Source organism: Helianthus annuus, chromosome 12 (assembly GCF_002127325.2).
Source record: "Helianthus annuus cultivar XRQ/B chromosome 12, HanXRQr2.0-SUNRISE, whole genome shotgun sequence".
Taxonomy (NCBI): Eukaryota; Viridiplantae; Streptophyta; class Magnoliopsida; order Asterales; family Asteraceae; genus Helianthus; species Helianthus annuus.
In genome coordinates this window covers 16,957,014-16,969,466 of record NC_035444.2, presented here as the reverse complement: position 1 = coordinate 16,969,466, position 12,453 = coordinate 16,957,014, and the positions used below count along the sequence as shown (strand labels likewise).

The window sequence follows — 12,453 nt, the reverse complement described above, 5'->3', positions numbered from 1 at the left end:
TATGTATAAAATGGCAAAATGACTTTCTGTTGACTTTTTAAGTGCACGTTTGACTCGACATTCGACATAGTTAGAGTGGTGATCAGAGGGAACCCTTTTAGGGGTTTATTACCCACATAAATACCAACTCATAACTACTTTTGATCCGACAATTCACTGGACCATTTGTGAATTATCGCTATGACAACCGTTAACGGTTTGGTTTATAAGCTAAATCTAGTGAAAATTGAACTACAAAGGATCTAAACGACTTACAGAAGTTGAGACTTGCTTAGAGAACAAAGAATAATGCTTGAGAGCTCTTAGAAGTGACCAGAGAAGTGTTTTGAGTTGTGATGAAAGTTATGAACACAACATGTCTATTTATAGTGCAAAATAGGCTCCAAGATCATTACACATTGGTCTATACTGATCATGGATGATGGGCAGGTGTCCCATGGTGCTATGGGTCGAGTAGGGGGCGCCCATGCTTCATTAATTGATGGTTTGATCGTTCACAAGCTCAAAAGGCATAAAAAGCCAAAGTTCCTGCATCTGGGCGTCCCACGCGGCCCGCATGGGAGTTTTCGTGCATTTGTACGCGGGCCACCTGAGATTTAAACATCAGGCGCGTTTAAGAGGTGGCTCGCGGCCCGCCTCAACTTAGCCCATAACTTAACGCGGGTCGCGAGAGGCTTGATTTTCTGAAATTTTAAATCTTTTGCAATGATGATTAGAATCTGGTAATTAATAACGAAATCTTTCGTAATTATTAACCTGACCTTTCGGGTTTGAAGGGGTAACTTTGCGATTTGGCCCTCGATTATTTACAACTAAGGGCCTCGTGTTATTTACCCGCTTAGTTAAGTCCCTGGTTAGTTTATTTAATTATTCTGAAAGCCTTAACTTTCACTGTTGATGCTTTTAACCCTTCTCATACGAATTCGATCATAACTTTCTCGTTTTAAAACGGAACTTCGCGGAATTTACACAGTATATTCTAGTGAGCGTATAATACTGTTACAAAGCCTCGGGAGCGTTAAAGGGTCATTCAGAGATATAATTAAACATGTTGACACAGTTAACCCCTGTAGCTTGAAATCTCTCACTTTCTTCCGCGTTTCGCTTCCGTACGATCCATGATTTATTCGTTTGAAGGTACAAGCACCACTCAGAGTTACTATACAGTATATTTACCCTTGTTTGACATTTATAACCCTCGAATTTACATACATTCAAGGTTTGTCAATATTAGTCCTTTATTTAATATCAATGCCACGTGTAATCAAATGACACGTGTTAACACATCATTGGACATAAAAATTCGAGGTGTTACACTTCAGGGGAATCAACTCTACGCCAAATTCTCCAAGTGTGAATTCTGGTTGGAGGAGGTTCAATTTCTGGGTCACATCGTGAATGGTCAAGGTATACACGTTGATCCCGCGAAGATTGAAGCAGTCAAAGGTTGGATTACGCCCAAGAATCCGTCAGAAGTTCGCTCTTTTCTCGGATTAGCAGGTTATTACCAACGATTCATCGAAGGATTCTCAAAAATCGTTGTGCCGCTTACCGCCCTTACTCACAAGGACAAGCCTTTTGTGTGGGGAACCGCGCAAGAGACTGCCTTCCAGACCCTCAAATATATGTTGTGCCATGCACCGATTCTTACACTGCCCGACGGAAGCAATGACTTCGTTGTCTATTGTGATGCTTCAAACCTTGGTCTTGGCTGTGTTCTCATGCAACGAGACAAGGTTATAGCCTACGCTTCTCGACAGCTCAAAATCCACGAGAAGAACTATACAACCCATGACCTCGAGCTAGGCGCAGTTGTCTTTGCGTTAAAGATTTGGCGACACTACCTGTATGGTACAAAGTGTACGATCTTCACCGATCACAAGAGCTTGCAACATATCTTCAATCAGAGAGAACTCAACATGCGTCAACGCCGATGGGTAGAACTCCTCAACGATTACGACTGTGAGATTCGTTATCACCCAGGCAAAGCGAATGTAGTTGCTGACGCACTCAGCAGAAAGAATTACGTGCTCAGTGTCCGGAACATCCAAGCACAATATAACCTCGAAGCTCTCATCCATGAAGCACAACATGCTTGCTTTAATGAGCGTACGTTGAAGAGAGAGAGAATCTATCACGATGGAGCTCATCTCATAAGCAAAGCCAATGGGATATTCTATTATCTGGACCGAATCTGGATCCCGAAACGGACCGATTTGCGAAAGATCATCATGAATGAAGCCCACAAATCCCGATACTCCATTCATCCCGGTGCAGACAAGATGTACCAGGATCTTCGCTACAAGTACTGGTGGCCTGGGATGAAACGAGATATCGCTCTATATGTTGGTAGCTGCTTAACCTGTGCAAGAGTTAAGGCTGAACATCAAAGACCTTCCGGCTTACTCGAAAAACCGCCGATACCCGTATGGAAGTGGGAGAGTATAGCTATGGACTTCATAACTAAGCTTCCGACCACGCCATCAGGTCACGACAGTATTTGGGTTATAGTCGACCGTCTAACCAAGTCAGCCCACTTTCTGCCAATACGAGAAGACTATAAGGTGGCCAAACTAGCACAAATCTACACCGACGAGATCATTAAGAATCATGGTACGCCTCGAGACATCATCTCTGACCGTGATGCTCGGTTTACTTCGAGATTGTGGGAAACATTTCAAGCGGCTCTTGGTACAACGCTGAATTTGAGTACCGCATTCCATCCACAAACCGACGGACAGACTGAAAGAACGATCCGTACTCTTGAAGACATGCTCCGTGCGTGTGTTATTGATTTTGGTGGTAGTTGGAGCAAACACCTGCCATTGGTCGAGTTCTCGTACAATAATAGCTACCATTCCAGCATTCAGATGGCACCCTTCGAAGCCTTGTATGGTAGGAGATGTCGTTCGCCTATTGTATGGCACGAGATCGGTCATTCCCAATTAACCGGTCCCGAGATTCTGCAGGAAACGACCGACAAGATCCACCAAATAAGGGAAAACTTGGTAAAGGCCCGGGAAAGACAAAAGAATTACGCCGATAACCGACGCAAGCCCCTTGAATTCGAAGTTGGTGACTACGTACTCCTAAAGGTATCACCTTGGAAGGGTGTAGTCCGATTCGGCAAGAAAGGGAAACTCGCGTCGCGATATGTTGGACCTTTTAGGATTCTGGAAAGAATCGGAAAAGTCGCCTACAGACTCGATTTACCGGAGGAACTCAGCAATGTCCACCCGACTTTCCATGTGTCAAACCTTCGGAAGTGTTTAGCGGATCACGATGCAATCATACCGCTTGACGATCTTCAGGTCAACGAAACGTTACACTTCGTGGAAAAGCCTGTCGAGATCATGGATCCCCAGACCAAGCAACTCAGACGCTCTCGCATTCCGATGGTGAAAGTCCGATGGGAAGGCAAACGAGGCGCAGAGTTCACTTGGGAACTCGAAGGCGACATGAAGGCCAAGTACCCGCAGTTGTTCAAGTAGATCTGAAGCATCAAATTGGTAAAATCACACGGCGATGTACGGCTCTCAGCCTAATTTCGGGACGAAATTCCCTAAAGGAGGGGAGGCTGTAACACCCCGTGTTTTCCAAAATGTCAAAGTCAAAGTCAAATGCTGACTGTTATTGGAGTTAAAGTTATTTTAATTTCATTTTATTTTATTATGTGGAGTAAGTGTTGTATAATCAAAACTAATCGATCGGTAATCTAACCGCGAATCGACGATCGACTGTGAATAATAGGAAGTAACAATGCAATAAAGTTAATCAATCAGTAATCAAGCTAATCGAATCAATCATCGAACTCAAGTGTGGGAATTTTGGTACTTTTATACGTGTGCGTGTGCCTTACGTGTTGTTTGTGCATGTTATTTTACGTCGTTATGTGTGGTGAATCAATCAAATCAAATCGAAACTCGAAGGATAATCAAACTCAATCGAAATCGGACCCAAATTGTGGTGTAAGGATGATTGTATGTTAGATATAGTAGTTGGGACTAAAAGTAATTTGAATAGAAACCCTACCATACTCAAATCATCATTCATCGAAATCGAAATACCAAAATCGTCGCAAAAATCTCAAAAAGGAACATCCTGATCGAACAGGCTAGCCGATCGAACATGCTGTTCGATCGAGCAGCCCATTCGGTCAGGAATCCTGGCCGATCGGTTGGACCTTTCCTCTTTTGGAAGCCTATAAATAGGGCTGTCATTGTCATTCTTTCTACTTTTGGAAAGCTCTGACCAACCAGCCCCTTGTTCCTCACTATTTCTCCGATTTCTCTCCGATCCGGTAAGTTTTAACTCTAATTCTTGTACGATTTTGTTCATTTAATGATTCTACACCTTTCTATCTTTCAAAACTTGGATTTCAACCGTGAAGTCACCAAGATCTGAGTGTTCTTGGGTGATGTCATCATGGTGTTCTTCAAGAACACCAAGTTTTGACATCATTCCACCATGATTAGCTTAGATCTAACCGATTTCCACATTAACAACCTAAAATCTACCAAAGATCTTAACATTTCACGGTGGAAAAGGATTGAAAGACGGTTTCTAACTATCTTTCAGCTCTTTTACACTCAACCGGTGAAAACGGAACTTGAACCGACTTACAAATCATTCCAAATAAACACATGGTTCAAGATTTGGATTCTACCACGAGATTCTTCGATTTCGGGTTAAATGTTAAACTAAGGTTCCGAACCGTCCACTGACCGGACTTGGGTGACTCCTGCCCGAGCCAGTGAACCAAGTAAGGACTTAGGTTTCGTGGTTCAACTCGTTATCAACCTAACTCAAAAATCACACCAAATGACCAAAACAACCAAGTGTTAGAAGATAGGCTAACCTGGTCAGAAAATGCTGGCCGAACGGCTAGGCTGTCCGACCGGACAGCCCACCCGAACGGACTACCCAGCCGATCGACCGGGCCAGCCGATCGGCTAACACATGGACCCACAAACTCACAAAGTGTAGTATTGACAAGGTGATGTTCGATCGATTACGCCACTCGATTGAAACATTACTGCTCAAATCATGAGATACTATACTTCAACACTTAACCGTTCTTTTCGAAACATTGGAATGTCACCCGATCGAGCATGCCACCCGATCGAGTGATACCTTGCCAAATTCATAAAATTGCAAACCGATCGGTTGGACTAACCGATCGAACGGTCCCTTCGATCGACCAACTTGAAAGGTAATGCTGCAAAAACTTCAAAAGTACAAACCATCATACACAAACACACCCTTCCTAAAGGAAGAAACAATCCACTTGAAAGGACCAGCCGATCGAGCCTGCCGGCCGATCGAATGGGAATGTTCAAACGGACTTTCAACCCAGACGAACAGCCCGTCCGATCGAACCAGCTGTCCGATCGACCGGCCCAATCGATCCATCATCACTTGTTTGCATCTCCGCGTTACTCATCGTTATACTATCGAACTATTCAGGCTAACTTCTCTCAGTGCTCCCTTCAATCCATACCAAATCACTATGAGTATACTCGATCCCTTTTTGCTTTTAGCACTTTTGGGTGTTACATACGTTATCTATCAAAATCACAATCAAACACAAACTATTTGAACGCTAACCGATTCGCATGTGCTACTTGACTAAATGATTGCTGTTTATTATGTTTACACGTGGAGTGCTATCTACCTGCTTTAGCAACATAGTACTATAGTTTGGACTCAGCACCCGTTCACACGGGGGTTGCTAAGGACAATTACTTGCATGAATTACGGTGGTAATCATGTATTGCGAACTGTCTCGGACAGTCAACCCGCAGTCGTTGGTACCGATGGTCCCATGTTGATAATTTACATGCATCGTTTTCCTCTGTGTACGTGCCTGGTTATGCGTAAACTATTCGAACTCTATATGCTATATCAAACTTGTGTACTCACCTTTACATTATTTGTATTGACTTTATTTTAACGTATGTGGCAGGTGTTTAAGGTGTTAGCTTGCTAGGAAAGCGAAGTTTCAATAAGTTCCTAGAGACTCCCCAACAGATAGTTGTCGGCCCTGAACAAGCTCTTGGGCCATAGTTGTCCGTAGATCTTGTCCACTGGCACTATAGCCAGAGGAGTCAACAGAATAGGGGTCTTAGAAACATCGAACAATATTTATTTGGTTTGTAATAATTGAATCTGAGTTGTCGAAGCAGGATTTATTGCCTAGATGCTTCTGTAATGACTTGTTATTTATTTGGGATACGGTATGGGACGTATCATTTAACTAAATTTGTATGATAGTTGTTGTGGAAACTTCTGGACAATCTGTTTCGCTCAGTGTCGCGCCCCGATGATTCCGCCATCGGTTGGGGTGTGACAAATATCCTCTTGGTCTGCTCTGTCATAGCAGGTGTAGTGGTACACGTGGCGTTCTTGCATTCGCCTGCGCTGGATACCTCGTACCGGTATTGTCAGTTCTGCTCCCTGAATTGTCGCAGGCCTATGTGGCATTCTGCTAGTGGTGACACGTGTTGTCCTTTATGTCGGATAGAGCATCTTTGGTGCCAACTGTGAATCATCCAGAAGTTTCTAGAAGCTTCTGGAGTGTTTCGTTGACGTGGATGCCTTGTGTGCACAAAAGTGGTGTGGTCCCTGCCATGTAGGCAGGGAATTGGGACCATACCTCTTCAACTGTTTTCACAATCTCAAAAATCTCCTCATCCTCCTTATCTCTCACCGCTCTTCTTTTCGGTTTAAATCAAACAGCCACGGTAAGCAAGTCTAACACTGTCATGATCGGGATTTTAGTGACCTGCTGCAGCTGCCTACCGCGGCTGTTTGTAATCGTCAGAAAACTGACTTGGGTCGGAACCCACCTTCTTCCGCCGCGAGTAGCTCCGCCACCGCCGTTGTTTAAACCAATCGAACCCTTCTACTCATTTTTTAGACCTTAAAATCGAATATATAGAGAGAGAGAGTTGTTCCTCTCCAAACAAAAACCCCAACCGTTTTGCAGAGGCACTGGTGTTTAAACCGCCGGGCGCCGGGTGATGATGGTGGTGTGGAACCCGCTTTGCGGGGTTGAAGAATGGATCACTTGCCAGTTGTCGATGTCGGAGGACGGGTGGACGGGAAGCCGTCTTGGAGAATGGAGGCGAGGCATGGTTTGAAATGGTAATGAGAAAGAGATACAGAGATGGTGTGGGTAAAATGTGCTGTATCTCTTGTAAACCAATGAAAAGAAAGTAAAATTGAATAGTAAAATAGTGAGGAGCACAGAAGTTGCTAAATTACTAACCTTTCTAAATTTTATATAAAAGTTCCAATAAAAAATACCACTAAATTACTAACCTTTCTAAATTTTATATAAAAGTTCCAATAAAAAATACCAATAAGGCACGAAGTAGTGGCACACCCAAGCCAACTATCTACACACTTTAGGGTTTTTGTACGCCGCATAGTACATAAAATTTTGTGTCTGACACCAGTTAAGCACAAAATTTCAGAGAATATACACACCACGTACAGGGTTGTAAGTGGCTTATAAAAGACATCAATATTAGATTGGTGAATTTGGTGTCTTGGTGTTATAAACTCTCGTGAAATCGTTTAAAACATTAAACCATTAATTATTTAGAAAAACTCTGGTACGGTTCGAATATATTATACCGTATTTGTTTTAACTCTCCTCCGGTTTGAACATTATGCTGTTTCAACATTATACCGTTTAAAATATTATACCATTAATTTGTTTAATTTGTTTGATAAACTCTGGTGCAGTTCGAATATTATACATTTTCAATACTATATTGTTTAAAATATTATACCGTCTTTTTTTACTCTCGTTTGGTTCAAACACTATGTTATTTCAATATTATATCATACAGAATATTATACCGTTTCAATATTATATCGTTCTCAACCTTATACAGTTTCGATATTCTCGTTTTAATGTTTACAATTTGAAAAATAACATCGTTTTAGCTTTATCGTTTCAAAAATATTACATAGAAGCAATTTATTGTTTAAAAAATTAAAAACAACTAGGATTGCGACCCGCCGCAATGCGGCTGGATTTCTTTAGTTATAACTAAGTCAATCTAGGACCCACACGTTATGTTAAACCTGTCAAACGGGGAAAAAATAGACGATGTAAAAACGTTCAACCACACACGCACATTGCGTCGTGTTAACTCGCAAAATTTAGAACGAAACGTAAAAACGTTAAATCAAATACGCACGTTGCGATGTGTTAAGTCAAAAAATTTAGAACCAAGCATAAAGCGAAAAATTTACGGAAAATGAAAACTATAAAGGACCAAAGTTGAAAGTAAAAAAAGTTATGAGGATAGATTGCAAAAGATAAAAAGTTTTGGGTTAAAAGTAAAAAAAAACAAATAGTTTTGAGTTAAAAGTAATTTATAAAATACTTTTGGGTGAAAATTAAAAAAAAATCATTTTTTTTGGAAAACCCCCAAAGCCAACGTTACGACAACCATATGAATAACCCATTTTTTCTTTGAAAACCCCCCAAAGCACACCACGCGTTGCGGCGGGGCGTAAAACGGTGTCAAATAATACTAATGTCACACAACCGTCATCGACCACCAACACTGACTCGACCTTGGATATGCGTGTTGCGACGAACCTGTCAAACATGGAAAAATAGAGGTAAAAACGCTGAACCACACATACATGTTGTGTCGTATTAACTCGAAAAAATTGGAACTATGCATAAAACGAAAATTTACGAAAGATGAAAAGTATAAGTGACAAACGTTGTGAAGTTAAATTGCAAATAATGAAAAGTTTTGGGTTAAAGTTAAAAAAACAAATCATGTAGGGTTAAAATTGTAAAAAGTAAAAACCTTTAGGTTAAAAATAAAAAATTAACTTTTTTTTGAAAAACACCCAAAGCACAATGTACAAGTGATAATGCACAAAAAAGTTGCAAACTTATATATGGAATAATTGTTATGCGATATTATGTTATACAAACAAACATCACGTATACCAACAACATAAAAACGACTGAATATAATATATAATATATACAACATAAGTTTGTACAAACATAACAAAAGATTAAACATAACTCAATACTATATACAAATACAAGAACAATAGGCTCGTCTATCGCTGCGGATCCTGCTGCTATCGTTGATGTCGTCCTGGAGGCGGGTGGTACAGTCGGGGAGGTAACCCCTCACGCTATCGTCGCTCCCACGCCTCCTCAACCAACCATTGCAGCGCATAAGACATCGTGGCACGTATCAGTAAGCGTGTCAATATCAGCCTGTAAAATAATGAACTCGGGCCTAAAGATTTGGGCTAGATTTTGTCAAGATGATAACACATCTATCTATATTATTATAAAAAGGAGAAGTGATGTACAAGATGGTAATTTTACCATACATACAAGTTATCAAGCATTATGTACAAGGATGTGTAAGCTATTTTAACCCAAATTTTTAAGACGCCAAAGGGTATAATTGGTACTTTGCCATCTTCATTTAGAACCCTAATAAAAGAAGCCGGAGGGGATTAAAGACACCCGCTTCAGTTCATCTTCCCCCTAACCCTCCAATCCCATAAAATCCACCAAACCCTACATAGCCTCTCTGCAACACAATATACTCATCGATCCATCTTCTTCTTCGTAGACTAATAAAATGTCAGGCCACATCGCATAGGATTAGGAACCGGTGGTCATCCGCAACGCCAGCCCCACCGCCGCCGCTCGTAAGGACGAGAAAGCCGTCAACGCCGCCCGTCGCGCCGGTGCTGAGAAGAGAGAACCCTAAGGAAAACGAATACAAAAGAGAAAGACACGAGACAAATCGATAGAGAGGGACTGACATTGGGGAACTTCATATCAGGTATAGGTTTGTTTTTCTTATTGAGTCTTGTATAATAAAGATAGGGAGATTACTGGATTAGGGATTTCTATGGTAGGTTGTGAAATGAATCAGACGATGATGGGGTAAGATGAGTCATTTTCTGATTGAAAAGAAGAAGCGAGATTAAATTAATTGATTTAGATTTTTGGATTTGAACTTCTTGATTTAGATCATGTTTGGTTTTGAACATCTTGAATTAGATCATATTATGTATATCTGTGTGTTTAGTTATAAGTTTTTTGAATGTTGATACAGGTGTGGTATGATAATGTACCTCATAACAAAGACAAGTTTACATTTCCAGGAGGTGGAACACAGTTCATACATGGTGCAAATCAGTACTTGGATCAGATTTCCAAGGTTTTAAATTTTGACATTGTAAATATAATCATGATGCATGTCTTTGACTCCATCTTTTGTTCAAGTATGCAGATGGTTCCTGATATTGACTTTGGTCAACGTGTCCGAGTTGCCTCTGTGGTGTAGCAAGTTTTGGTGCATTTTCATATTATATACATTTGTTTTCGTCACTGTTTAACCGCTTTTACTTTGATTTTGTAGGAATATACGAAGCAACGTCTTTGGATTGTGGGAAAAAAGATAATGTGCATAGCACTGATATTACAAACGGGATTTTTGAGGACCAAAATGAGAGGTCTCCTCTTCCAACATGAAGTATTTGAGACTCATAGGTTTGTTTCATTATTCTAATTTTTAACGGGTTGACGGTTTAACTAAATAGGCTGACCCGAACATGACCTGTTTGTTAAACGGGTTAGAAATGACAACTTAAAATCTTATTTAGATCTCAGCGTTTTTCAGAAATTAAACAGTTGTTCAAAGCGAGCAACTACGAGGTAGGCGGAGGTTAAGGTCAGTTTTGTTCCTTTACCAGACTGATTTTAATTTTTGTCCTTCATCTTTTTGTGCTGCCTGACGTAACACCTTTAAGTGAGCTCAGGATATTGGCTACTATGGACCAAATAAAAAGAAAAACAAAGTAGTTTTACCTTAATGTATCTTATTGTTTGAAGATGGGAAGCCTAATGATTTCCTTACAAACTTTGCTAACATAACCATGTGGTGGCATATCAAATGATGCATTGTTAACTGTGAATCAAGATGTTTGTTTTTATTTTTAGGAACTCAGTTGAGAAGAAACAGTTACCCAGAAGTGGGGAAAATCAACCCTTCTGAGCACAAGCAGTTGAAGCTTGCAAGGAGTTTGAATCGTGGTATCATCGATAGAGATCTTAAGCCCAGCTCTACCGAAAGAAAGCAAGTTTTATTCAAAATTTAATCATTTATATTTCTAATTTCTTTATTTTTATTTTATATTATTATCCATTTATCCTTGTATGCTACTTATTAGGTCAACTCAAAGGATACTAAAGTACCCACCAACACGAACTTTGAGTGGAGACGAGAGACAGTTGCTATGGAAATTCCGTTTCTCGTTAATGTCGGAGAAACGAGCATTAACAAAGTTTCTTTGATGTGTTGAGTGGAGTGACGTTCAGGAAGCAAAACAGGCGATTGAACTGATGGGTCGCTGGGCAATGATTGACGTATGTGATGCATTAGAGCTTCTGTCACCCGTTTTCGAGAGCGAATAGGTATGTTTCGAACACACACACATGTTAATATGAGTCTGTAAATTATTAGTAAGAACTTTTGACCTATGTTTAAATGTTAATAGGTCCGTGCTCATGCTGTTCGTGTTCTCAAAAGAGCCGATGATGAAGAGCTCTAATGTTTTTACTTCAATTGGTTCAACCTATGCGGTTTGAACGCTCAGATAAATCTCGTCTTTCTCAGTTTCTCGTACAGCGTTGTATGCCAGCTGTAACATCTATAAAAGTGGATCTTAATTTTAGTTTTCTACTTTCTAGAATCTGATTATTTTATTTTATTTTATTTTGCAGCATTAACGAACATCGAGTTAGCTAGCTTCCTTAGATGGTATGTTGCTGTCGAACTTCATGATCCTGCATACGCAAAACGTTTTTATTGTACGTACGAGATGCTGGAAGAAAATATGATAAAGGTAAGGTTCTGTTTGGTGATTACAGATAGAATTAGTTAAAAGTCAGCAACTCGTGATCACTTTACGTTTGATGTTACAGTTGGGAATGGGGGCGTTTGACGGTGGAGATGGCTTTAAGTTATGGCAAAGTCTCGTTCGCCAGACTGAATTGACAGCTCAGCCGTGTTCCATAACGCGAGACGTAAGAAACGTACCAGGCGGAACTCAAAAGAAAATTGAAAAGCTTTGGCATCTTCTTTCGGGACTTCTTAGTGAACTTACATACTTTGAGGAGGTAATACATTCTAGAAGGCATTAATGACCATGCCTCTAAATTTGTAGCTTATGTGACTCCTAGGGATGGGATCGATACAATACCCGTACCCGTACCGTTACCGAATCTGAACAAAACTGGGTACCAAATAGCGATGTGTTGATTGTCGTGACACTCATGTTCGTAAGTAATCAATAGAGTTGGATTTTATTTGTTGGTTTATAGCGTTGTAATCATTAATCGCCAATTTTTCCATATACAGTTCTTGATGTGGTTCTTAC

At 40.5% G+C, this 12,453-nt stretch overlaps 1 protein-coding gene and 1 long non-coding RNA gene across 2 annotated transcripts; both read left to right on the top strand.

Annotated features, from left to right (window-relative positions):
* Positions 1–9,480: 9,480 nt before the first annotated feature.
* On the top strand, positions 9,481–11,473 carry LOC110894281. The gene is made up of 3 exons (XR_004874528.1): positions 9,481–9,851; positions 10,128–10,232; positions 10,305–11,473. It is a non-coding gene; the product is annotated as an uncharacterized LOC110894281 (long non-coding RNA).
* Positions 11,474–11,639: 166 nt separating this feature from the next.
* On the top strand, positions 11,640–12,453 carry LOC118484813 (phosphatidylinositol 3-kinase, root isoform-like). The gene is made up of 3 exons (XM_035980819.1): positions 11,640–11,706; positions 11,798–11,919; positions 11,999–12,453. Exons 1-3 carry the CDS (start codon positions 11,652–11,654, stop codon positions 12,215–12,217), a joined length of 396 nt encoding a protein of 131 aa, XP_035836712.1. The 5' UTR covers positions 11,640–11,651; the 3' UTR covers positions 12,218–12,453.

What these genes read in the sequence shown, in the direction of transcription:
- LOC118484813 (XM_035980819.1), top strand. Translation starts at nt 11,652, where the DNA reads ATGCGGTTTGAACGCTCAGATAAATCTCGTCTTTCTCAGTTTCTCGTA. An exon ending in TCAGTTTCTCGTACAGCGTT is followed by an intron (nt 11,707 to 11,797) that starts GTATGCCAGCTG and finishes TTTATTTTGCAG; the next exon opens with CATTAACGAACATCGAGTTA. An exon ending in TGGAAGAAAATATGATAAAG is followed by an intron (nt 11,920 to 11,998) that starts GTAAGGTTCTGT and finishes TTGATGTTACAG; the next exon opens with TTGGGAATGGGGGCGTTTGA.